Genomic DNA, 26295 nt, shown 5'->3' on the forward strand with positions numbered 1-26295 from the left:
ACTGAGGTTGCTGAGTACCAAGCAGGCATTATCTATCACATCAGTCTGAAGGACTATCATCTATACTTTCTTGCTCCCTGGCATCTTGTCCCTTAACCTACCCAGAGGATAAATGCTATTACTAAATGGTTTCCTAACATCTCAGAAAGGATTTTAGCAACTAGTACTAAAACACCTAGCGAACAATCATGACAATACTTGGGTTGCTTTCAGTACCTTTTCCCTATAGACTTAAAAGCATGTCAAAACCGTGTAGGAACTCAGACTTCCTCTGATAAGATTCTGCATCCTCTTTTAAGTAATGAACCACCTCTTTCTATTTTCCAGGGGACATCCCTAATGATCAGAAAACAACTCAAGCTCTGTCAATATTATAAGAACATTTGTTGTTTTATTCTTTTTGGTGGGTACAAAAACCACAGTTTCTTACACAGAACAAGATTATAAATAATATCTGTAACATGAATGACCCGTAGTCTCTTTTGATTCTACACTGCAGACTGATGAATACTCTAAACATTTTATCATTTTGTTTCTTGTATTAGACAGATGCAAATCTGTGGAACACAGAATGATGGAACGAAATGAAGGTAACAGCAAACAAGAGGATGATCAACAATTTTATATAAAAAAAAATTCTCTGAATTTTATTACAGTGATGCCATTTTATATCAATTATTGCAATGATTTTTCCCTAAGATGGTTAGAAAAAAGAATTGTGTTGTCCTCTACTGAATTTACATCAGTTAAAAAGCAAGCATGTCTCAATATTCCTCTTTTTCCAAAGAAAATGTAAATAATTTCTTTATTTTTTCACAGGATTTACATATTTATTATTTTTTTTATCACAGTTTAGTGATTCATTTCTACAGCTGAACAGCTGAGTATTCTTCCATTGTATATATTGATGTTCTGGAGACACAGGTTAGCATGTTCATTGACTTCTATAGCTATTTTTCTCTCTTTGTCAAGACAAAGACCAAAATAGTGTCCTTTCTGAGCATGTTCTTCACAGTTTAATGCGCTAAATTGGCAAGTCTTATTAGTTTTAAGTCCACTCAAGTGAAATTTGTTGCTGTTAATACACCCTTCCCAGCCCCCTCCCCCCAACAAAACTAAATTATGAATTTTCCTGATATAAAATCTGAGTTTGGGTTTCCGAGCTGAGCTCATGCACACATTGTTGCTGATGATGTCTGGCGCATTTGGACGTACTTCCCTTTCTCAGCCAAATTATTAGTTCATCAATGACACTCCCATGTCGTTACAGTCTGTGCTGTGTTCCCATCAGTCACCAACACAGTTTGATTAAGGCACTCAATTATTTTTTTGGTTTTTATGGTAGGTCCGATGCAATTACAGCCAATCCTGAACTTTGTCTAATTGCAGTTCCAGTATGCACGGCCTTCGGGCAGTCGGGAGTCAATACACGTCCGTTTTCTCCCACACTCCCTGTGATGGATAATCTGGCTTTGTTTCTTATGGCTTCAGAAAAGGTAAGCTAGGTTTGAAGAGAAAGCAGAAAAGAGGAAAGTGTTATAATGTTTCTGTCCTTCAAACAACTAGGACACAGCAAACACCAAAATATTAAATTCTAGACATCTGCATTTTTTTATGTTAACATTAAATATAAAAATAGTAATAATAGTAAATAATAGTACATAGCATTTAAGTCTACTAGGGGAAAAAAAGACTAGCAATTCTGAGGGTCAATTTCATTACAATAAATTGTTACTGATTTAAATATAAAATCTGAATTTGACCATAAAATTAACTGAAGAGGCAATACCTTCATCTAAACTGTGTCAAACTATATTTATATACAGTGAAAAGATCTTTATGAACCTGAAGGTATTAGCATCTGTGAATAAAGTCATGCACAGGTGTTTATAGGTTTAGATCTTCAACTAGGAATATCAAGATAAAATAGAACTACTGAAAATTGTTTATAAATTTCAATATCTGGATCAGCTATCTTGGTGTCAAATCAAATCTAAGTTAATTATTGCACCTTTCACAATGCATATTTTTAGTATCAGGAAATCTGAGAACTGTCCTCAAATCTCTTTCAGATATATATATTTTCCTACAACTAGAGAGGGTGGAAACTTTCAAAGGCAATGTTATTTATTGAGAGAAAATACAGTTTTCTACATTATCTAAATTTTCCACAACAAGGCTTCATATTTTGTTATTTTAAAATCATTATTTTTAGGTAAATCAGAATAAAATATCTTGTTTAGGAACTAAATTACTCAAGCAAAAAAAAATCTAGATTTGTTAAAATATTTGCAGTATTTAGTCATCCAAAAATCAGTAACTGAATCTAATAGAGCAAATAGAGAATTCCCATGTGAGGATAGAAAAAGCCAAGAGGACTAGTTTATAGCAAAATGATTTTCAGATGACTAAAATTAGGAGAGGTGTCTAAGGTCAAACAATGCAGCCAGGACACCTGGAACAACAGGCACTCCAACTATGCTACATTTAAAGAGATTTCAGAGACAACCATGTTAAGATATTAGTGGGTAAATCTGATTTTTAGTCAGCAGAAGATACATATATATATGTATATATATATATCTCCAACTAACTCATGTACATGATGTGGAGGGATGCAGTCTGAAATATCAGTGGGGAAAAACAGAGATGGAGGGTGCATTCAAATAGGAACAAAGAGATGACAAACATAATAAAATTTTATTTGCCTAATACTGATCTTTGCATCAGAACTTTATCCCTCTGAGCCCGGTTTCTCCTTCTGAGGTAGCAGTGAAATCCTGAGCTAGTGTTTGATATGTGAGGTTAATTTAATATATGAGTGTGTCTGTATAGGGGTTAGGGAGAGTCCTTAAAACTCCCAAACATTTCCACTGCTTCTCATGCACTTCTATGGAAATATACCCTCCAATACTGCATTGCTGTCAGCAGCTTCTTCAAAAAGAGTTGTCAAAAATACAGTAACTGTTGTGGCACAAACAGTTTGGATATAAAAGTAACTTTCCAAATCAATTACTCTAAAAACTTCAGCCCTCACAAGCATCTCTTTACAGGAAAAGGCCTCAGAGGGCATTATGGCATTATGGCATTCCCTTTATGTTGAAAAACCTTGGCTTTGGTAATTGTCAATTGTAACATCCAAAGTCACCCTTTGAAAAGTTTCCCTGCTGCCATTGTACTTTGTGACAGGGTCTGTTACCAAACATATCTTTGCTAAAACAACACCCAGATACAAAAAGTGCAGCAGAGGTAATGAGGGAATGGGGACCAGGGCCTATACAGTACCAAAAACTTCGACTACTTCCCAGCAGCAAATAAAAATCTCTGCATTTGCAAAGCACAGACACAATGCAATGTGGTGTAGGACCACACAGTGCACAACCAGAGTCCTGTTGCAAAAGGGATGTGGAGGACTGGTAGAAGTGCACAGAACATGTTTTGGTCAATGGCAAGAAAAAAACAAATGTGTTTTAGTTTGGGGGTAAGGTTGAGAGTACAAACCAGATTAGAAACCAAATCTGGGTGGAAAAGGCACAGCTTACTCCATATGTGCTAAATTTCCCAGCAAGTCATCATTATGTACCAGAGTCTCACTGCTGCTTTGATCAGCTATCTGTTCATGGCCATCCAAAGTTTGCCACTGGGAAATCTGAACAAGAGCATAGACTTATATGGGATATGCAAGTTGTGTATAACCATGGTTTAGTAGATCAGTCTATATAGCTTTCTGGCCATTGACAACACACAGGACAGAAAGACAACAAAAAGGATCCGGGGTGGGGGGGAGGGGAAATTCAAATGAGAATAACACTTTCTCAGCAGCTTTCCACAGAAGAGCAGAAAAGCTGCAAGAAAATAACTCTTCTCCTCTCATGGAGGAGATAACAACAGCTCAGCAACACACCACAGAAACGACTCAGACAATTATAAAGCCAGGAGGACCAGGTCAAACTTACACTTGGGACTGTGCCATAAAGCCAAGTAACAGGTAAGCTGTTGCTTTGTATTTTTAACTACTCTATAGGTAACAAGCCAGGGTAATACTCTGCTTAACTGTGCTGCTACAATTTCAGTTACATGGACTGGCTGCAGACAGTTTCAGGAGTGGCTGGGGTGAGAGGGAAAAGTCTCGATATTTACTGTGAATATTACCCAAATTGTGAGTCTCTTAGCAGTAACTATGCAGTTAATAGTGATAATGTATTTTCAAATTTGTCATTAGTTTTCATTAAATTAGTTGTGGAATTAATCATGTGAAAACATTGACTGCCTTGTTCCTGATGGGAAATGGGATTTTAGGAAACTAATATCCCCAGTCTGTGTAATACAAATATCCTAGCCTGGGTGGGTTCTTTTGCTGTTCACACTCCTCCAGTTACCTGTGTGACATGGAGGTGTCTTTGGCACAAATATCTAAGATGAACTTTCAATGGATTTTTCTATCCTGACTATGAAATTGGAAATATACTAGTCAAAATAAGTGCACTACACATTTACTGAGCCATCCTGTAGCACTTCACCTCTTTTTTGTAGCTATTTTTGTAGTTTTGTAATTAATTTTGTTCATTAATTATAGACAATAGCATAGGAAGGGAGAGCAAGAGAAGGTAGCTGAGCTGGAAGCCGGTTCCTGAGGTTCGTGGCCCACTGAGAAGGCCATGGAGAGGTAGTGGTGGTGGCTGGCTGGCTACTGGGACAATCCCTTCAAAAGCCTGTGGGTTGGGGGTAGAGAACTCAGAACAGCTGGAGAGAAGGATGTTAGGCTCCACACTGTTCTCAGCGTGTGTATGAAGGGCTTACTACTGATACACAAAAATGGAAAACTACTTTCCAGGTGAAGAGCAAGGGATTGTTGCCTCCTTAAAGCAAACCTCATTCCCCACCTTTGGCAGATGCAACTGCCTGTCATTCCTTCTGAATGTCTTTAACCCACACAGAGAGACTAGTCCTTTATCGTATAGACCAGTCCACACATACAGACTAGTCCTTCATTTTCATTTTCTTCTGCTTCACAGTCAGGTGAATTTCCCTGAGGTAAAGCACGTTTGACTGGAGAAAACTAAAATAAAACACATGGTAATGAATATTATTTGCCAAGAGGGTTATTTGAGCTATTTTATATTAGTTCAAAACATATACCATTAAAACTATTTGATGTTAGCTTAAAAAGTCAGCACGTTGGTTACTCATGCAGGTTAGAACCACCAAGCATCTTTCCATATTAGCAAGTCTTAGTTTCAATAGATCTCTTTACTCCTTGGATAAACAAACATATCAAAGGTTTCAAAATGCATAAGACAGATAAATTTGTGCAGAAATATGTGCAGCCAGCATTGTGGGCTCTGTACTGCTGCCAGCTAAACTGGGCTTTCTGACTAGCACGTGTATGAACAGATGGCATAGTCACCCTGTGCAGTGTGGCACAGAGGTACCACGTGCTGCCTCTTTGGCCAGGAGAGGATGACTGGACCTTGGCAGTCTTCCACCTATGAACATAGCAATTTTGTAAGAAGTTCACTTGGAATTTCTCAGGTAAATACTATGTCAAAGAAGCAGAATAAAGAATCTCAGAAGTCTGTAAATATTTGTTCAAAATCCCAGTGATTTGTAGGTGAATATTAAAAGTCTGCACCCTAAAATGTTTTTAAGTGACTAACAGAGGATTTGATTGACCCAAACATGAATTTTCAATAAAATAAAACGCAACATTTTAGTATCTTTTTTGTATCTTTTAAAATGTATTTTTCCTATAAGAATTCATCTGTGTTGCAACAATTCCTACAGAATTCCAAGCTTTAGAGAAAGGTACTTATAATCTTTCCTTAAAAAATAAAACTCAGTTAGCTCTAATTTTTTATCACAAGATAATACTATGGCTAAAAAAAAATTCTACAACTATAATAAGAGTGTCTGTTGCACTAGATTCACAGAGCTTTGTGGAACTGTGGGCATTGTCAAGCCATGTTTGGTGTGCTCAGACAGTTTGAGTCAGGTCAGTATTTGAATGAAAGCTTAATTATTTTGTTTGCATTCTTTAAGATTATGTTTTGAATGCATTGCACTCTGAAAACTTGATAAGGATTACTTTTGCCGGGACTCTTACTTTTATACCAGCCTGGGGACACTGTCAGTTATGTGCACATCACTAAACAATTTAAAGGAAAATGCACTCTTCATTTGCATTTTGCACAGGATTACTTCTATTTAAGTCTACTACTTACAGTAGGGAGTGAACTTGAGAGATTAAAATGAGCATCTGGAAGTCCTGATTCCCAGTTGACAGTAATGAACACTGGCCTATACTCTTGGAGTCTCCTTGACATGTACTATGCCTCACATTTTCTGTAGTGAACAAAGTGCGTAGCTACAAATTTTTTTTTTTTTCAGGGGGAAATTAGGCAGCTCTGTTACACTTAAAATATATCCAGGATCATGACTTCTACAACAGGGAACAAAAGAAAACTACACAGTGACAGCATGTTCGGGACAATTTCCCAGCCAGCATACACCAAGCCCCCTCCCTCGCCCCACGAGAACCCACCTATTCCTCGCAGCGCTCCAGCTATCATGCTCAAACACCATTCTCTGCTCACTCTGTGTTTGCTCTGTACTGTATGGTTCGGTATTGTATCGGCTGTGCCTTTAGGCTGTAAGCTCCTCGGGACAGGGACCTGTTATGTGTTTGGCACACTTCGCCTATTGTACAGCGCCGTGTACTCCAGCGCTATATAAATAATAAATAAAAAATAATAATTGTATCTCCAGTTGTTTCCTGTATTTTTTTTCTAGGTAGCAACATAAGTGTTATATTCCTCATCTTGTTTCCCTAAATCTGTGTTTCTTACTTGCATTACAGGGATGGCTCAGTGATTTCAGGAAAATGTAGCTCAAGATTTTTGTTAACAGAGGAGATATGTGGCTTGCTATTTTCAAGGTCAAGGGAGCTCAAGATAGCATGACAGGGTAGGGTCCTAGCTGCACGCTCACTAATAAAGCAACCCCTAGCTTGGGAGCTATGTAAAAGTTATATTTAGAAGCTCAATTTGCTGCTATGTGCCGTTTCCAAAGGTCAGAGAGTTGATTTGTCTAATGATTAGTTGGCAAGATACTCACTGTACGGATGAGAGCAAGTACATTAGTAAACCCTACTCAGGAGAGCTATGGAGGATGTGGCTCAGCACCATCAGTGGTTCGGCCTCTAAAATCACTGTGGGAATATCTAAAATGTACTAGTCTTGACCTAGGTAAGGTTACTGAAAGCTAAGGACAATAATCAAGGTCTATCCCCTGATTGATGTCTTTTTGTGCCTATTATAGTGGGGAAAGATTGACCTGACGCAGAATATTGTGAAAAAAAAAGCCACACAATTAGCATAAAACATATATCAAAGGGAGGATAAAGGAACATGGAGGCGAGGAGGGAGAGAAGGTAAAACAACATTTAGACTTCTTGTAACAGTGCCTTTTCTTTCATTAGGTTAACTATGGTTCAGTGACATTGCCTATCCTAAATCTCGATTATAATGAAGTTCCAGTTAGGGCCAACATCAATTAATACAGGCTTGCAGCAATTTGTCACTAGTAGAGTGCAAACCTTTAGCAACACAGACTGCCAAATCAAGCACTTAAACACTGGCCCTCTGGATTCATGCTTTCTGATTTCAATTAGTTGTCATCTCCCAACTGATTTGACAACTTTGAGCTGTTCAAAATGTAATTTTCATGTTAAAAATTCCTTGCAATGCAGATGTCTATTAGCAACATAGAATAATATACTGTACATCTGCAGCCAAAAGAACTGAACCACTTTGCACTGAAGTTTTCCAAAATATAAAGCTCTGTTCAGAAGCAAGCACCACTAGACAGACGTCACAACACTGCGTTACAAGATGCATCACCCACTTGCTGTAGTAGGCCCTAAGTCCTACCCCTAAATTTTAATACTTTCGGTTCCATATACGTTGTAACCTTCTCTATAAGTTGCTAAATTCTGGGTATTCTGCGAGGAAGTTGGGTTAAAAGTCTGTGCACTCTTTGCCACCTTCATTCGTTTCGCCTCTGCCCTGGACTTGTAACAGAACTCTATCAAAGCCACCAGCATTGCCAAGCCCAAGCCTCCAACCAGAATGTAGAAGACTCCAGCAACGTTGCTGAGACTCAAGGCACTCGTCTTGTCCTGGGAAAACAGAAGTGATACAGTTAACCCTGGAAAACAGATCCCCAGGAGCACAAGCTACACATTAAAACATTGGAAACAGAAATAAATAACAATGTTTAGCTGAAATTTATTGACAGTTGTTTACATACTTTCCCAAAGTTTGACCTATCTGGATCTATAAAATATATTTGCAGCAACTAGTTTTCCTGGTCAGCATAAAAAATATTATTATATTGCCAATATATCAGGATGTCATTGCTTGTGTACTGCAAAGCATTGCTTCCATTAAGTGGAGAACTAAGCAATGACATGTCTAGCTCTCATTAGGGGACATTTCAGCACTGATATGAAATTGCATTTATGTAAAACTCTTCAGAAGCCTTGAAATCCAGAAATCCATTTATATCAGACAAGACTCTGCTTGATCTTTACAAAAAACAGTAATTGTACTTGTAGCAGCCATTGCTGATAATTTAAAAGATCCAGACTGAGTTTTTGATACTTAAATCACAGATAAAAATAACATGTGAGACTTAATTTCTTTCTTTGAACAAACACGTCCTTTGACAGTGCACACTGTACCATACACATCGTGATATATTTGCCTCTTACCTACTATTGTATTTTGTTTTTATTTTACTATAGATGCACTTCTGGAACATGCCCATGGACTACTAAGGCTCAATAACAGTATACTTCTAAATAGCAATTTATGAAATTTTACAAATTATTCACAATTTAGACAACAGTGAGAGCTTTCCTTAGCAAATTATTAAATATACATAATTTTACAAATAATCACCTTCTTGGTGTATTGTAGTAAATAACTATTCTACATTTCTCTATACTTCAGTGCTTAGTTATGAATCACATTTTTCTAACTTGAAATCCCTGTGCTTTTTCAGCATAGTTCTCAAGGAGCTCTCTCAGGATTGATTCCATATGCTACATCCTGTGCCTTAAGATACTTATAAAGCTTTATTCTTATGCAGACTATATAATCTTTAGCTAAAGTGAGTACTTAACTTCTGATTGTAATGTCTATGAAATTTTATCTTATGAAGAATGCAAAAAATTTGGATGTTTAATTTAAAGAGGCACTATTTATTGTGTAATCAGTAGATTAGCACAGTAACAATTTCCATGGGTGTACAGAGGTGATTGAGGCTTATAGCCACGTTCTACTTTGTCTGTGTCTTTTTACCTGGCTAAGAGGATTCTGAGTATCTTGAAGATGACCATTCCTCTGCTAGCAATTGGCAACATGGTGCTTGCAAAGAGGAGACAGGACTGAGAAAGACTTGTCCTAATGTAGGTGGTGGGTTGAGGCTTTCTCAGCTGTCATTGACAGGTACCCTGTCATCCTCTTAACTGGTTTTCACTCCTTTATTCAAAGCACTTGCCAGAAAAATCAAAATGTGTTGAAAGCTTGCTTCCCATGCTAATTTTATGAGGGCATCTCTTAGAAGTTGCAGGCAGCAAGCAGCAGGGGCCATCACTCTTTCCTTTTAACTGTGGCCCCACAGGCTGGCATGGAGTCAGCCACTGTGAAGAAATGTCAGACTCTCTGAGTACGGGCCTGGGACTGACTGTGGTGCTTCCCAGCCATCAGAAAATACCTGCTTCTGGGTCTGTCCCCAAATAGAGAGAAATAGAGAATGCTCTGCTCCCTGGAGCTGTCAAGATTACTGTTTGGGAATGGACTAAGATGAACATTGGAAGCTGTAGAAAGTAATTAATTAATGAAGCCTTTCACTTCAAAGCTCAAGTCTTCTTTGGCTTCTCAAAGAGCCCACGGCCATTCCCAAAGTCAGCCAGATACCACCTTCCTTGGCCACAGTGAAAGGCAATCCTTCCAGCTAGCATTTCTCCTTTTCTGAAAACTGTTGAGGTAGGCCAGCTCCAAAGAAGAAGCTGTGAAGGGACATTTCCTAAGTAGTCAATGGGAAAAGCCCACGCCCTCCAGGCAGGAAGGAAACAACAAATCCAGCCTGCCTCTCCCAAATACAAAAAATGTGCTTTGTATTTCTTCAAGGAGATGCTCTGAACATGTAGTGTGATGTTTGGTGATCTGCATCACTGAAGACTTTAAAATGCAATAGTGCTTCCTTAAATTAAAGTGTGACCCCCATCAAGATAGGGCAAAACTGATTTGTTCTGTATCTACAGCTGCTTATTTTATTTCTAAGTCATTTTGGTTATTACTTCCTCTACTGCTTTGTGAACATGATAGTAGGTCCCGAACTGTAGCGACTGACCTTACTTCCAGAGTCCTTGGGTCCACATTCACCTTTATCGTACCACCATTTGTTTTTCAGCTTGTCTAAGACGCCTGCCTCACTGAGTTTCAAAACGGCAAGGTTTACAGGAGTTCTTCACGTGGAAAATAACATAAATAACATTATATATGTTATTTTATGTTATTCAAGTAAAACTACATAGAATCGCATTGCAAAGTGACAGAGCAGAGGCCACAGTGGGTGCTATGTCATGTACTGTTGGCCCAGGTTTAGAGACAGACATATGACCGGGACCTGCTCCATCGCTTTAGGTAACAGGCACATACTGCTGGGGAAGATTTGTAAATAAATAGTATGCAATTACTGTGAACCCAAAACTATTGGCTTAGACATATTTACAACATACCCTTCAGAGATATATGTTATACATCTGGATATACGACTCAAGAAACATTAATTTGTGTTCCTTGCTTTCAATCTATTTTTAGTTTGTATGCATACAAAGTAATAATATGATTTCACTATAGGTATTTCATTTACTGCCCTCAAAATTATCTTGGCAAGTAAAGAAGATACTTCACGTAGTTTGCTCCCCATAACCACTTGGCATAGGCTTGTAATAGGAGGTCTGCATGCAAAGAACTCAGGGGAAGATCTACAATGATACCTTAATCTTCGGATAAGAAGAATGCAACAGTAAGACTTTAATTTCCTTCTTCAACATTATTTTAAAATTCAAAGCTTTTCCTTAAATCTCACTTATTCACATCAGTCTTTCAAGGGTCCCAGGCTGGTGATAAATTTCTACCTGGAGTAGCTTCTTTTACTGGTGGTATTTGCTGTTGGTCACATAACAGAATTTAATATTGAAATGAAACCTAATCTGATGTCTCAAAGTTATGAACTGCTGTGCGTTTACACTGAAGTTACTTAAACTCAGTGAATAATCTCAGAGTATTATGGTAATGTTCTACTTCATGCAGTCCTACTGGTTTATTTTTTAAAAAAACTATGAAATTATTAACAGACTTATGTACTTTCCAATTTGAATCATTTTCATCATTGTCCAATTCCTAACGTGGTAGCATATGGATATCTATTTATGTGCAGGTGTGCATGCAAATACAATATATATCAGAGAACAAGGTAGATAAACAGAAATAGCGTGTGATAGATAGCCTTCTGGTGATGGTATATGATGTGGGACCTGATCTCGTGTGTGCCAACAGATTCTTATGAGAAAATTAATCTCTCACAATATGACATAATTCATTACTAAAATGTTAGCTACCTCCAAATGGTAGGCTTAGATACCAGTTTTAACAATGGATGATGTTGAGATGCCTCTTCGTTTATTCTTGAGGAAGCCTCAGTGCCTTGGAGAAATTTTTGACAGACACAGTTGGGTGAGAAGATTTCCCAGGTACTCTCAAGAGATCCCTCTAAGTAAATGAAAAGCTTCATCCACTTTCCAAATCTCATATATTAAATTCATATGGAATACTCTGCTTCTAGAACTGAGAGTGACCATTCGTTGCTCTTTTTCAGTCTTCAAGTTATGTTTTGCCTTCAGGCTTCCTGGCAGCAGGCTGTGCAGGTTGATCGTGGAATATGAGAGTCCCACACCTGTGAAAGGAGTGGGTAGCAGTTTGGGGTGCTGGCAAGTTGCCTGTCAACATGATCCTCTGTTTCTAGTACAAGTGCAAAATAATTTATATTATTTGGCTAGCTGTCATCTGTAACATGTCATGCACTGGCAGTGAGCCACATTTCAGGGCTTCTAAATCCCATCAGTGTAACAGTGTTATGACATAGATAAGGGGCCATAAAAGTATTGTTCTCACTTGGAAAATCAGAAGCCTGTGGTGTTGTTGCAGATTAAAGTGACAACTAGGACTAGATATGAACTATCAAGACAAGCAGCAAGGTGGGAACAAAACAGATGCCTCCAAGTCCTTCATTTTTGTGTCAGCATTAACAGTTTAGGCATATAAAGCCTGAAACAGGCAGGGATTTTTTTCTTCTACAACTGTAGTTCCTCTAATATCATCCTTTCTGCATTTTCCCGGCAAGGAAGCTCTCAGGTTTTCCTTTGTGAAAATAAATTTCACACTTAAAATTGCCATGCTATCCTCACTATATATCTGAACTCAATGGCAATGGCCAGCAGAGATGAGGCAATTTCCACTTTTCACTGGAATGAAGCCAGGCCCTTGTTTCTCCGCTCTACCAATTTTGTTGCAAAATTTGCTGAACGAAGGCACTGCATAAACCCAGGGAAGCCTGATCTCTGCCCCTCACTTTCGAGCAAGGCTCTGTGACATGTCCTTTGCATCTGCGCTCACACAGTCCCAGATGTGATGATGGAGAAGCACTCCAAGCAAAATTTAAAATTATATTTGTAAAATATTTTACACTTTCAAAACAGGATTTTTGTCCTAATTTATGTCAGTCAGCTCCAAGGGGAAATGTACATGGTCCGTTATGAGAAGCCCAGACCAAGGGGCTGCAGAGTGGAAAAGAAAGATTTTTGCTCATGCTTTTCAGTACAGCAACATAAATACCTCTTTGCAATCAGTGACTGAGTGCAGGTGTAGTGAATTTTAGCTTATTTTAGGTTTGTTTCATTTGGTTTTGTTTTTTATTTTAGTAGATTTTCAGCAGCTTTCATGGGAGATGTGTGCCCAGATCACCTTGGCTCTCAGGGCAAGTCACTTATCTTGACAGTCATGAACTCAGAGACTACAACTTGTTACTACATTCTTTACATGATCAGTTGGTGGATGCTCCCACTGATACTAAAAGGGACAGAAACGAAAAATCAATAAGGCTTGCTGTATGTGTACAAGAGTAATGTACTGAAGTCATATCCAGGGTATAAATCCAGCATTTATAATTAAATTTCCCATCAAGTTCAGTATTGTATACTTAATATGGCAATGGAAAATTACTATAGATTTGGGTTCTGTTCTAGCAGTTTAGTGACTCCTGAATTACTCATGCTGGGCTAAATCTTCAACTAGAGTAAATTGGCACAGATTGTGAAAATTGGTATAGTTTTTTCCAGTGTATGGCTGCTGAGAATCTCTGCTGTTATATATAAACAGGATCCATCTGCCTCAAATTCATGTAAGGATAATATATGAGAAATAATAACTAAAACTGCCCTTTATCTATGGAGAAGAATTTGCCTCCTGTAGCCATAGTGCAAAACTGTTGTGTGACAGCACAAGAGACCTTGTTCTTCACCCATGTGCTGAAGCAGGTGTTGGCACAGCCCAACCTAGGCACAAGGACACTCATTTTCTACCTTTTCATCATGTTCCCAGCCTTTCTATCTCCTTTCTTGGCTTCTTACTCATTTCCTTGTTTCCTGTCATCAATCACTTGCTATTGGAAGGGCTGTTTTTTAAGAGCCTCAGGCTGGATCTTCAGCCAACAGTATCAGCAAAATCACAGTGTTTTAAAATGGCATTAATGAGTTGTGAGCTAGCTGTGTTCAGGACAACAAATGGACAGTTATAGCATTTAAATCACAATACTGAGTGATTGTGAAACCAATATAGAATTCTAGTAGACAGGGATTTTTGAAAGCAATCATGATTATGCTTTAGAAGCATTTTCATTACCCACTCATGGCTGAGCCATTAAGTAAGTGTAAGGTCAATCTCATGCACTGAAATTAAAAAGAAGGTCCCCTGTGTTCTCCTGAGGGCTGCCAGCAGAGAATGGAGAAGATCTTCATCAGCACAGCTTCCTTCCACTCACACTTTTATAAAAGCAGTGAACCAGAGTGGTGAAAACTGCACTTCAGTACCTTCCCATGCACGACATGAAATGATGATAGCATACAGTTAGGATCTGAGATAATACTTTCAAAATCACTCAAATGACTTGGGGACCTCAGTTTTATCTTCGATCATGAACTAATTAATGAGGTCACTAAACCACAGATTGTTCACACAGAGCAGCTCTCTGAACTGTCTTTCTGAATTTTGGAAGATTGTCCCTTAAAGATAACAGTAATAGTGGAGGCTAGAGATGACCTTTTAAGAGCACAGAATGGAGGTAGGAGAAGCCTTGTTTTACAGAGGAATACAAACCTTTGGAAAACTGCTGAGGTTCCAATAAACTCCTTCATTTCTTTAGTCCTCTCTACCATCATGGAGGGTTATTCTGGGTTTAGACTCTCATATTCTGACTTGTGAATCTCAGATAGTAACAGCACAGTTATCGGTCAAGCCTCAAGTGCGGTATTTCTTTCAAGAGAAGAGGATGTTCTTATTTTTTCATGATAGCAGGAAGCCCTGTAATTTGGACTGAAGCTGCTAACCAAGCTCAGGTTCCGTTCTTTTTCAATTTATACAATGAAAAGACATATTAGCTACAGATGCTTAAAAACTTTGTTTAGAACTTATTGGTAGCTGTCAGGTTTGTAACAATGGTGCACAGTGTCCCGGTTATTTCACTAACGACCATTTTCTAGCAGAAAAATATAAAAACTTAGAACTCCAGTATTTCAGTAGAAAGCATCTTATTGACTTCTATTGATCAAGACTGTTCCTGGACAAGAAAATTGATTTTATAGATGATAAATGGCTAACTAACACTTCAGAGAATCAGACTGGCTACAGTTTATAGCTCAAGATCAGATGCTGCTGCAATGCAGAATTTGAGAAGCATAGTAATGACTACTCATCTGCATGATATGCCTGGTTCTACCAAACGTGGGCAGTGCAGGCACAGGATAGACCTGCAGCTTCCCACGAGCACTAGTACTGCCTGCTCACTCAACTGTGTCTGAGAAAAAGTGTGGCAGGAAACAGGCCTGAAGTCAGATGAATGCTCATGGCAGGCTGTACATAGCCCTAGAACCACAGGTTGAGCTCTGTCATGTTCTCCATCCTTTGCTAATGCTGTCTTGCTCACCACTTTGTCTATTGTATCCTGAATTGCCTGTGTCACCTATTGTTTATTTCCACTGGTAATGTATTCCTTCCTCCCTCCTGCATTCGTGGGTCCCCCCTGTTTCTCCATGGACTGCACTTCTTGCCTTTCTTTTCTACTTTTTTCCCCCACTCCTTTTCCTGTCACTTGCCATCACACCAAACTTGCTCATTCAGCACCTTTTGACATTTCCCTGATGAAGCCCTGCCTGTCTTTCTACCATGAGCTCCTTCCCTTTTCCCTGCATTATGACTTAAAGCACCTGTGACTAGTAATCAGGGAAAGTAAGTTAAAAACATCCTTAGTCTGCTACCTAGACCTTATCTCACCTTGCAACCACAGCAGGTTTGTGAGGAGTATATTCTAACAAAATGGAGACATTTTAATGATTGGATTCCCTGCCCGTGACATTTTAAAAAAATAAATGAATACCCCTCCCCCAGTAATGCAAAAATACAGGCTTGGGTGGAACATTTGATAGTAGCAATGTGGGAGATCTATGGTTCACTTATCAACTTTCTTATTAGAAGTTGGTGTCTTTCTTAGTAGAAGTGCTATCAGGTCTAATATATCCAAGCACTTTGGAAGAGAAAATAGAGACCATTTTTGAAACTGTGACTGCTGGCAAGCGGTGTGGGGAAAAATAGGTAAAGCAGGGATTGAAGGCAAAGTGAAGAGGATTAGGAGACCAGTTCTGGGTGAGTGCAGAACAGCCCAAGGGATGGTCCCTGAGGCCAGGAAACAGCATGAAAGAGCAGGAGGACTAAAGAAGGAGAGAAAATAGTAAGAAAAAAAATATATGTAGGCAACTGTAAAGAAAGCCACATAAACAGTGTATGACAAGTCAGTCAAATTTAATTATCTATATCTGACTAGCTCAGTGCCTGCACAGTTACCTTTGCAGGATTTTCTCATGTATTGTTCACACACAAGCACATAAATAAATATTATTACATGCTGCCTGGCATGGAAGGGTACTTTTGGTATCTTCATTCTCCCCCACTTCACCATCTTCCATGTTTTTGCTTCTTTTCAGCACCAGGCAGTTTTTCAAACAAGGCTGTGAGGAGGCAAGGAAGTACTGGTACTGACCCATATGGAAGATATGGGAATGCAGAAAGAATAAGAAGCTGTCAACAACTCAGGCTAACACGCAGCCTAAAATTCCTGTCTGATAAATTCTGATAAATTCTGCCTAGGGAACCACCATGGATTTCAGTTTGCTAGAAAAAATATCAGGAAATCTCAGCATGAAGATAATTTATCTGCAATTTGTCTTCGTATTTTGGATACTCATGAAAATTGTAATTTGTACTAGTATTATTTGAATCAATAATGGATCCCTTAGCCTGGACCATACATTAAATTATTCCTCAGAGGTAGTCACACTGATTTTCAGCCTTTTCCTCTATTGTCACTGAAAAATATTTTGGGTAGTACCATATAGAAGGAAAAAAGTCTGAGGTGGTGAGCAAGCTCCTGAAGGTATCAAACTGATTGTTCACAAGAGCAAGCTTGGAAAAGGCTCACCATAATTTCAGAAGATGCAGGTTTCTGCAAACTGCTGATACATCTCACCCCAGAGACAGTTTATGAGTTCCCCTTGGGGTGCTTAAACAAAAGCAAATATTTTTGCTTTGACAGTAATTGCATACACCTTGATTTCAACTGCAGGTACCAGCAGAGCTGTGCTACTGGTGAAGCTGTTTTGTTGCAGGTAAAACCCCAGCAGATGCACCAATTACTTTACATACTGTTTACCCGCTTTTGGTGACATTGAGGCTAACCTTGGAGTCACCTCCCCCGCTGCCACATTCTCCTTTGTCGTACCACCATTTGTTTTTCAATTTGTCCAAGAGGCCTTGTTCATTCAGTTTTAAAACTGCGAGGTTAACAGCATTTCTTGAAACGATAAAACATATTTTGTAAGAAACTGCACAGCTGTTAAGATGTTAGAAGGAATGAGGACTTAAGCTGTTTATAAGCTTGATCCACACACTAAATAAACCTCTCATTTCCATATTTCAAAGCCCTTGGCAGCACAAGTAATTGCAGTTACTTTCAAATGTGAAAAATGTGTTTCCAGTGTAGAAATGATTTTCAGAATGGCTTGGATTTTAACAGGAAAATTCTATCAACCAACCCAAACTATTTTTGCAAAATGATGATAAAACTCTGCCTGAAATCATAACTGATTTACACAGATTTATTTTAATCTATATTTCAAGTATATTCTGTGTGTGCCTAGACTGGTTTTTCAAGCAGATGGGAAGATGTGTCCCATGTACTTAAGAGGCAAGATCCAGACGGCCTGTGCTAGACACTGCTAGTCACTGTGTCACATACAGTTTTGACATGCAGCACTCCAGACTGATGCACAGAAGTTATGGGACAAGGCTCCAGAAAGGGGCAGTATAAGGGAGAGCTGAAGAGGAGCACTCACAGCTCACACACTAAGATGCTGTCTAGAGCAAGTCAATAGAAAGCACTGGAAACGGTGCAAAGAGTCCTGTCTGTCTGAAGCTCCATCCCCTGCTGTAGGCACATCTGTACATTTGGGATGCAGGCTCTAGAGTTCTGCTCCCTTTGCATAGTAGAGAATTAGCTGAAATACAAGACCTGGAGTCTAGCTTAGTGCCATGACTCTGGGGACTGCCCTGCTATTCTGGGAGAGCACCCTGTCTCCTAATGCAAAGGGCATCTGTGGTATGGATGAGGAAGGTGGCGGTGGAGGGTATCCTTGCTGGGGAAACTTGTGAACAGTGGAGCCAAACAGAAGCTCAAGCACTGGGAAGAACAAAACCAGCCAATTAGCTGGGTGCTGAGATACAAGAAGGACATCTTGAGCACTTTTCCCTGGAGAGCTTATGCTACCACTGCATGGAAGACAAATCCAGCTTTGCCAGTAACACAGTGGTATGGGCACAACAGACTGAAAGGGGTTCTGTGAGCCTGGTGTCCATCAAATCATGTTTAAATACTCTTTTTTCAGATGAGAGAAATACTTGAGAGAAACTTTGGATCTGCATAGGCAGAGGAGTGTTGCTGACATGAAGGCTGAAGCACAGGACCACTGCTTCTATATGAACTCAAGGCTGCTGGGAGTGGTCTGAAACTCAGCCAAGAACTAGGACATAGCTGGTCCCAGGATGCATTTGCTTCTGTGCATGGTCAGAGGGTTTCCTTTAGGTGTCCGGAGAGCATTAGGACTGGATAGCAGAGGGTAGACAGTATAGATCACCATACAAACCCAAACGTACGGCATCTGGATTTATGTTAGGTACTACAGTCACTTTGTAATATTTTAAAATAAGTTGATAAATAATCTGCCAAGGTATTTATGCAGCTTTCATGACCTCCAGATGCAACTTTGCCCTTGTTTAAGTGTACAACTTCCTATCTGTATTACTAAGACCCTCAACAGTCATGTATCCTATAGATACACAGTTACATCAATATTTATTCATAATTCATAATAATAAAATTTTATCATCCTGTTTTTATATCCAGAGATCCCTAGCACATCCATGCCTATCAGACATGGGCACTCTTTCTGATGGGTGTCTGCCCAGGCTTGCTTGTGGATCTGCAGATGAACACGGAGCAGTGGCACCATGCATCTCCAAATGATCTGTGAGGTGTCAGTAGCTTTACTGCTCTTCAAGGATGATATGTGGTTGAGAAAGATAGAGTTTCTCTCTCTAAATGCTGTCAAGATCTACCTATCAGGACTGAGTGGGAGTTGAGAAGAACTACATCAATGACATTGTCATCTCAACAATCATGAGAGAATGCAACACCTTCAAAGCACTCAGACAAGGGCTGGGAAAAGAGTTTTTCTGGTGGTGGGGCTCCATCAGATCATACGGCACCAGAAGACACTGGGGCTTGTGATTCATCTTCCTCAGAGATGGCTGAATTCTAGTCCCTGGGGGTCCCTTCTGGACTTAGAAAGGAAATTTTTCTCTCACTTATTAGGTGAGATGCCTTCCCGGAAGACAGGTACAGACAATGGTACTTCACAGCTTATGGAGTGTTCCTTACTACATTGGCCCATCTGTGGGACAAATGTCAGCTTCAGAACTGTCTTCTGGTAACAGATTTTCATATAGCTCCTGCTGGAAGCAAGACAGTTCTTTGCTGGCTAATCATGAAGTTCGGAAACTGCTTGTATGTAGATTTGACTTTACCTAGCTTCAGTGTCATTAGATTTGTATGAGATTTTCAATATAGATGGCTTGTCTATCCTGAAAAGTGAAAATGAGAATTGTAGGCTATAGTGGGAGTGATAATAGACTACTCTCTGTGGATAAATTTTTAGGGGGAATTAAGCAACCAGGCTGACAAATGTGATTTTGTGTAAGTGCTCTAATCATGGTTCATATTCCAGAAGGAGAGAAGCAATTGCAAAACTGGAATGAAGTTGTTCATTTGTCCATTTTGTTCTTGGAAGCAATTGCTTTTGAACCAGTCATATTTACTATAGATTTTTCATACTCAGATTTTAATTACAAAGCCTGTGCTTTTGGTCTATTTGCCTCATTCAGAAAGGTAACTGTGTAGTCAGCCTTACCACTTAACAGAGAGAATTTCAGTTTACTAAACATAAAATTTACCTTTCTAAGGACATTGGGATGGAGCCACAGATGAAAGATGATCTCAGAAATGCTATTTCTTTGATGTTGAGCTACATAATTTATTCTGAAAATGGTTTAGATATATGTCTGGAGCCTCCTGTCTACCCAGTCAATATCAAAAATCCTTCTCCCTTCAACAGGATCCAAACTAAGGTCTAATTTAGTGCTGCTATGTCAAATTGTCACACTGCGTAGCAATAACGCAAACACCTGTTTTGACAGTGTTACAGATGCAGGCAGGAGTGATCATTGCCATGAAAAATGAAATGTATCTCAAGGAATATCACTAACTCTCAACTCAACAGGCCACTTAGTCTGATTTTACAGTAGGTGGGAAGCCCTATCAATCTGTCTGTCTGTCAAAGCATCTTCATACTATTTCCTCTAAGCTTTAGTCTCTCAAGTGTGAACATTAAAGATCACTAAATTAGACAAAATCTTTATTCTAAAATCCTTAGAGATTTTTCTTTTCGAACTTTATCTTATCTTGGGTGAAGATCATACCTGATAATTTATAACTTTTTTTCAAGCTTTTCAAGTTAATGTCTACTTAGAGCTTTCATCTGTATGTTCTAAGATGAATTAAAAAACCAAGTAGGTGATTTTTTTTTTGACAACTAATATAAGTTTTAATGTTTAATTTTCATGTTGAAGATAAAGAGCTTTCTCACTTGCCGGATGTTCAAATTTGTCTTTCAAAGCATTAAAGATTATCAAGGAAAATTTTCTCACAGTCATTTAGAGAAGTTGCAGCTGGTTGATAGTAATACTAGAGTAATAAATAAATAAATGAAACCCATTCATGAGAGGGTTATTTAGCTGGGTTATTAGCCATATCCATAGACAGTTTCACAGCACAATAGAGAAATGGAAATAAAAAGGATGAAGAAGTAAATGTGGATTTAAGCTGCAATCATCGCTCTGAAATTAAATTATTGTTGAGAAATGTAACACATTATTGTCCTCATCATGTCTAGTAGGCCATGTAAAACCAGGTTAGTTTCACACTGCTTTCTCTATTGCTTTGTTATCCAGGTCCACCTCCACATGTGGAAATAAATGATTTCCTTCTGGTCAGCAAAACACAGAGAACCTTTGCTCAACACTGCTGTACCTTCCACAGATATGTTATAACTGAGAGTCTAAAATGTGCAATGGTGACTGCATTGAAAATTATATCCTGAGACTCCAGAGCCAGGCTAGACCACCCATACTCATCCTAGCAAGTGCTTCACTGTACCACGGAAAAAAACATTTTGAAACTTGAGCATCCATGGCACAAACTTTTCTTTCATTTTAAAAAATAGGACTATATCCTAAATACCATGCTTACTCAAAACTCTTGCTGAAGAACAATGTGTTCTCATTAAAGGAACTGAAGTCTTTGCAAGAGTCAGAGTTTAGTAGTAAAAAGCACACAAGTGCTTTATTATTTGACTCTTAGTCCTTGGTGATACAGCACAGTCCTGTCTTTTCCATTGTTTAGAAGAAAACAGAGTCCTTGTATGCAATAGTCAAGCCAGTTCAGACAAAACTGCAGCCCTTGTGTTACATGATACCTCACTTAACAAGTACCTGGGTGCATGGACAGTGATTTCAATGTGTGGATCACAGCTGTTTTTAAGCCACCTTTAGAATTACAGTATGAAAAACATGATGAGAATTAAATCATGATTATTTTAAATTACTGTCCATCTCCCCATAAATAAATAGTAGCAAGCCATTTAAAACATTTGGTATCACCTTTTTTTTTTTAAAGAGCCTACCTGTGCCAGCTGCAGATATGCCATCCAGAGGTATCAAAAGATAAAACTGCACAGACAGATGACAGTGTGACTACCCAGTCCCTTGCAAAGTAACATCAATGATTCCAAACAGGGATACCTCATTTGTTACCCCAAAGAACTGCAGCAGGGTGCTTACCCAAAGCCCAGGGAAGCTGGCAGAGAGGTCTGCTTTGACTTCCAGTGAGTTTGGGTCACAGCAATGCTTAACAGCTGACCCACCTGTTGGACTTCAGTCCATAAGATGCTGACAGGCAGACAAGCAACAAATGACCTGAATGTTATGGCATACAACACTGTAGAACTCAGCTCATACACATGTTCAACCACAGGAGGGGCATTTCCAAGGCTGATAGACACAAACAAAGGTCCCTGCACCATGAGACAGAGGTCCAGCCTAGGGACCACTGCAGCCAACATCACAAGCACTGCTGGAAATCTGAGACAGCCACAGCAGAACATCACAAAAAGGGGCACCAAATTTTGCCAAATGCAACACTTTCAACATCTATTTCAGCACAGCAACTCTGCTTTTCTTAGAAACCAGAAACTAAAACATGAAATGCATTCTGCACAGGAAGTTATGCCCGTTTTCAACAGCCTAATGCCCAGAGCCTGAACACAAATAACAGATAGAAAAGGCTCTGTCCAGCCTGATTAGACTTGAATATGTGTCCAGAGTCTCAGCTGCTGCTGCTTTTTGTTTAAGTCATTCAGATCCAAAATCTCTGGATGCACAGTGGTTCATAGGATGGGTGGAAAGCCCCACCCATCTGCACTGTTCAGCACCATCCCACATGCAATTCCAGGGACTCAGCCTTGGCTTGAGCACACATAGCTAAGGAGACCTCCTCTTTCATGAAGTAAGGTATCAGCATATCCATTTTTGAATACTAAATGGGATGCACAGACAGGACCCTAAGTACTCATTACAAGGGCAGGATCTCGGTTGTAAACATTTAATAACAATATTTTAGGCAGCCCACAGAGTTTTGCCAGGAAAACTTAAATGTCTTAGCTATTTAAACAGCTTTGATATTTTTCTGAATCCCTTTCCTGAACTTAGTCTCATAAATTCTGAGTAACGGGTATGTTAGATATCAAAAATACTTTCCTGCATCTTGGGCAGATTCTTAGTGCAATTCTGATTTTCTCTTTACAGACGGTGGCACTGTTGTTTCCACTGCTTAGTGTTGGGGAGGTTGTTCACTTACAGTAATGAATGAGCAAGATGTGCAAAAATAACATGACTCACTAATGAGACTACATACACAGAGACAGCTTTGTTTAAACTGCAGCCAGTTGCACTACTCATCGTCCTAAAACCAGTGGTGCCTCCACTGCAGCTGTTGAGGCAGAAATTGAGCAGAGACCCCAGCCCTCTAAAAGGCTTCTAACAAATCCCTCCCACATGGGATTTCAAAGCCTCAGAAATCACTCAGTCGCTTAGAAGTCACATGGTGCAGAGGGATGCTATCACTGGTTAACCTCAGGTTCTCTGAATATAAACAAACTTCAGACAAAGACTACCTGAATGTTAAAAGATCAAAGCTCCTTACATGGGCCATATATGAGGTATGGACCAACTGGCAAAATACAGAGATTTCCCTTCTGTTATGGGAAAATACATGAATAAATTGTCACATAGGTTTGTTGCATATGTGCTTCTATTTAACTAGTGCCTAGAAAGAAGTGGGGATAACTACAGCACAATGGGAAGTTATGCCACGGATGTGGTGGTGCATCAGCAAGAGAAGTTCCTTGAAGGAACAAGCTTTTCCAAGACCATAATACCACAGCCAGTGATAGAAGCCAGTGCTGGGAACTGATAACGAGTTTCAAGCAACTCAAAGCTCATTTTCTTCCTTCCACTTTGGACATCCCTCCCTGCAGCTACCTGCTGATGCAGCCATCATGCAGACCAGCCCCGGGCACTCCTCGTGCACGCTGGAGGAGTGGCAGAGAGACAGGACAAGGCAGAGAGACAGCTCGGTGAAGCCACGTTCAGTAACCTTATTTCAGTGATGTGAAGCACGGTTATTCTCTCATGATCTAGTCTTATCCAGCCCAGGTGGCTTGGGATGGGGAGGCCACAGCTGTCAGGGGCCTTCCCTTGCCCCCCAGCCTCCAGCTTCCTGGATGCAGCTGCAGATCTGTCTCAAATGTACTTAGTGAAACACAAGTGGGTGCATTTTTGCATCTTGTATATATCATCCATTCAAATGACTTTTAACAGGAAAAATTAAAATGCAACCTTACCAAGCAAATAATTAAATACTGCCCTTCTTCTGAGCTGTTTATTTTATTCTTGTTTGGAAAAGCGTGGATGGCAGATTGTAACACGACACAAATATAGTGCAGTTTAAGTGTGTTTGACAATTCATCAAGAGAAATTAAGTGTAAAGCTGCATGGCACTGGCTGAATATGTTTGATAAATTAGGAGAGAAACAAGCACTTTGTTAACAAGGAAGATGTAGCCAAAGCTTACATCATTGTATACTCAGAAGGCTTGAAGGATCAATAATGTAAATATTAAAAAAAGAGAGTATTTTTACAAGCAAGAGTATTTTTACAAGAAAAATAACTTGACTTAATTGACAAAGGACAAACTTTGAAATAATGTGTGTTTAAACACATTCAACGGCTTACAGGGGTAACATTTGTTCTGGAATTTATAAAGGTTTGCATGCTGTAATGTTACTTGTATGAAAAAAACTGTGTTCAAATACTGAAGAACAGCACACATCAAAACATTTTCACATGTGGCTGATGGTGTCTTTGGCACTAGCTCTTATGGCTTGCCCAGCATTTATTTTAAATACAGAACTACTAGTGTTCACATTGTCAGTCTTCACAATACTAGCTCTTCAGCAATGGGTCTCTCAGGCTTTCCTGCTAAGCTCTTCCATTTCTGTATTCGTGCTTATCAAAGAAAGGACATGACCAGCCATCTCAGCAGAATGCTCAGGCCCAGCTGAGGACCACCATGACAGTAGATGCCTCTTGAATTCCATCTTGTCAAATTCACATACCCCTGAGGAATCGATTGACCTGTAGAAAGCCAAAGTATTGCAAAAAAGTTCTGGGCAGTGCTGCATTAGAAGCTGATACCATTTAAAAATATTACTTTAAAATCTCTTGTCCATTTGCATTAAAAACACCTCTTACAGAACCATATATCAAATTATTCTACAAAAAATAATCATAAAGTGTTTTTACAAGAATATTTATATATTGTTATTTATTTAGAGATGGGAAATTTAAGGCAGCACTCAAATACTTTTTAATTGCAGCTAATTAAAACAAGTACAGGGCTCTTCATTTAGCCATCCAAATAAGATGCTTAATTTCCCGGGGCAGAGGCTATTTACAGCTTCTATGTATATCCTAAGTATACAGTTTAGTTACTTGAGCCAAGCTTTGTACACAAATATGAGCCAAACTGACACCTTGAGGATCAGCAGGAGTCCCAATTAATGACAGACCCACTGCAGCTAAAAATTGCTGTAGCTACTTTGAATTCAAAGAGGTTCTGACAATTTACACCAGCTAGAGATCTGATGACTGTCGTTTAAAATATTTATATATATTGAAAACCGTTTTGCAGCAAGAATGCAAACACTTTTTGGTGCAAGCAATTAAATATATATTTTGCTTGTGTAAGAACAACAGCAGTTGACCTGGGAATGCAACTCTGCTTGTTCTTCTGTTTTATAAAAACTTTTGCTGTAAATAAAAAATACATAAAATTGTCCCTAGAGTAACTGTTCACATTGCTTCAGTAGATAGTCTTCAGCAGCAGCACAAATGCTAGTTTCTCCCAACTCTGAGGTATTTTAACTTTTGCTAACAACTACCTAATCCTGTTCTCATCAAGCAGTAAAATATTTTTTTAAAGCACCTTTTTTCCTTGTTGGTTCCCGCATAAGCAGGATTACATGACTAGGCTGCTGAAGTCCAACACCTGCAACTCAGAATACGTGTTTTAAATGCTTAGAATAACAGAATCACAGAATGGTTTGGATTAGAAGGGACCTTGAAGATCATTTGTTTTCGACACCCATGCCATGGGCAGGGACACCTTCCACTAGACCATATTGATCAAAGCCCCATCCAGCCTGGCCTTGAACACTTCCAAAGATGTGCAATACTAGGCAACTTGTGCTGGTGCCTCTCCACCCTCAGAAAATCCCTCGCCTATGTGGTATTTTTCAAAAGTGTCTAAGCACCAGTGTAATTTTGTCTCCACACTGCAGAAATTGCTCTCAGGATAAGCTTAGCCCACTGTCAACTGACTTAAAAGTCTCCTTTACCTCAGAAACATTTGGAACCATGAAGCCTTTGTAGTCTTTATACATTCGATATTGCAAAAAGCACTCACAGTAATATTTTAAAATTTGAAATGTGTAAAATTATGTTTAAATATATAATATATATAATTATATATTATAAATTACAATATATTAGAAATATTGTCCTATTCTATTCTATTCTATTCTATTCTATTCTATTCTATTCTATTCTATTC

The 26295-nt window shown here is 39.0% G+C and overlaps 1 protein-coding gene across 6 annotated transcripts in view; it reads right to left on the reverse strand.

Annotated features, from left to right (window-relative positions):
- Positions 1 to 380: 380 nt before the first annotated feature.
- The window catches only part of GRIA4 (glutamate ionotropic receptor AMPA type subunit 4), a 221000-nt gene continuing 195085 nt past the window's right edge, over positions 381 to 26295 (reverse strand). Inside the window, exons 14-16 of one of the 6 annotated variants that reach the window (XM_071555041.1) lie at positions 17133 to 17247; positions 8042 to 8176; positions 381 to 1501 (exon numbers count right to left, since the gene is read on the reverse strand). In XM_071555041.1, coding sequence (XP_071411142.1) covers positions 1337 to 1501; positions 8042 to 8176; positions 17133 to 17247 — 415 coding nt within the window. In that variant the 3' untranslated portion in view covers positions 381 to 1336. Of the gene's footprint in view, positions 1502 to 7928; positions 8177 to 10416; positions 10532 to 17132; positions 17248 to 26295 lie in introns of those variants that run through there. The other 5 variants (XM_071555039.1, XM_071555054.1, XM_071555042.1 and 2 more) reach the window with 5 other exon arrangements.

This window comes from Pithys albifrons, chromosome 1, assembly GCF_047495875.1.
Source record: "Pithys albifrons albifrons isolate INPA30051 chromosome 1, PitAlb_v1, whole genome shotgun sequence".
Classification (NCBI taxonomy): domain Eukaryota; kingdom Metazoa; phylum Chordata; class Aves; order Passeriformes; family Thamnophilidae; genus Pithys; species Pithys albifrons.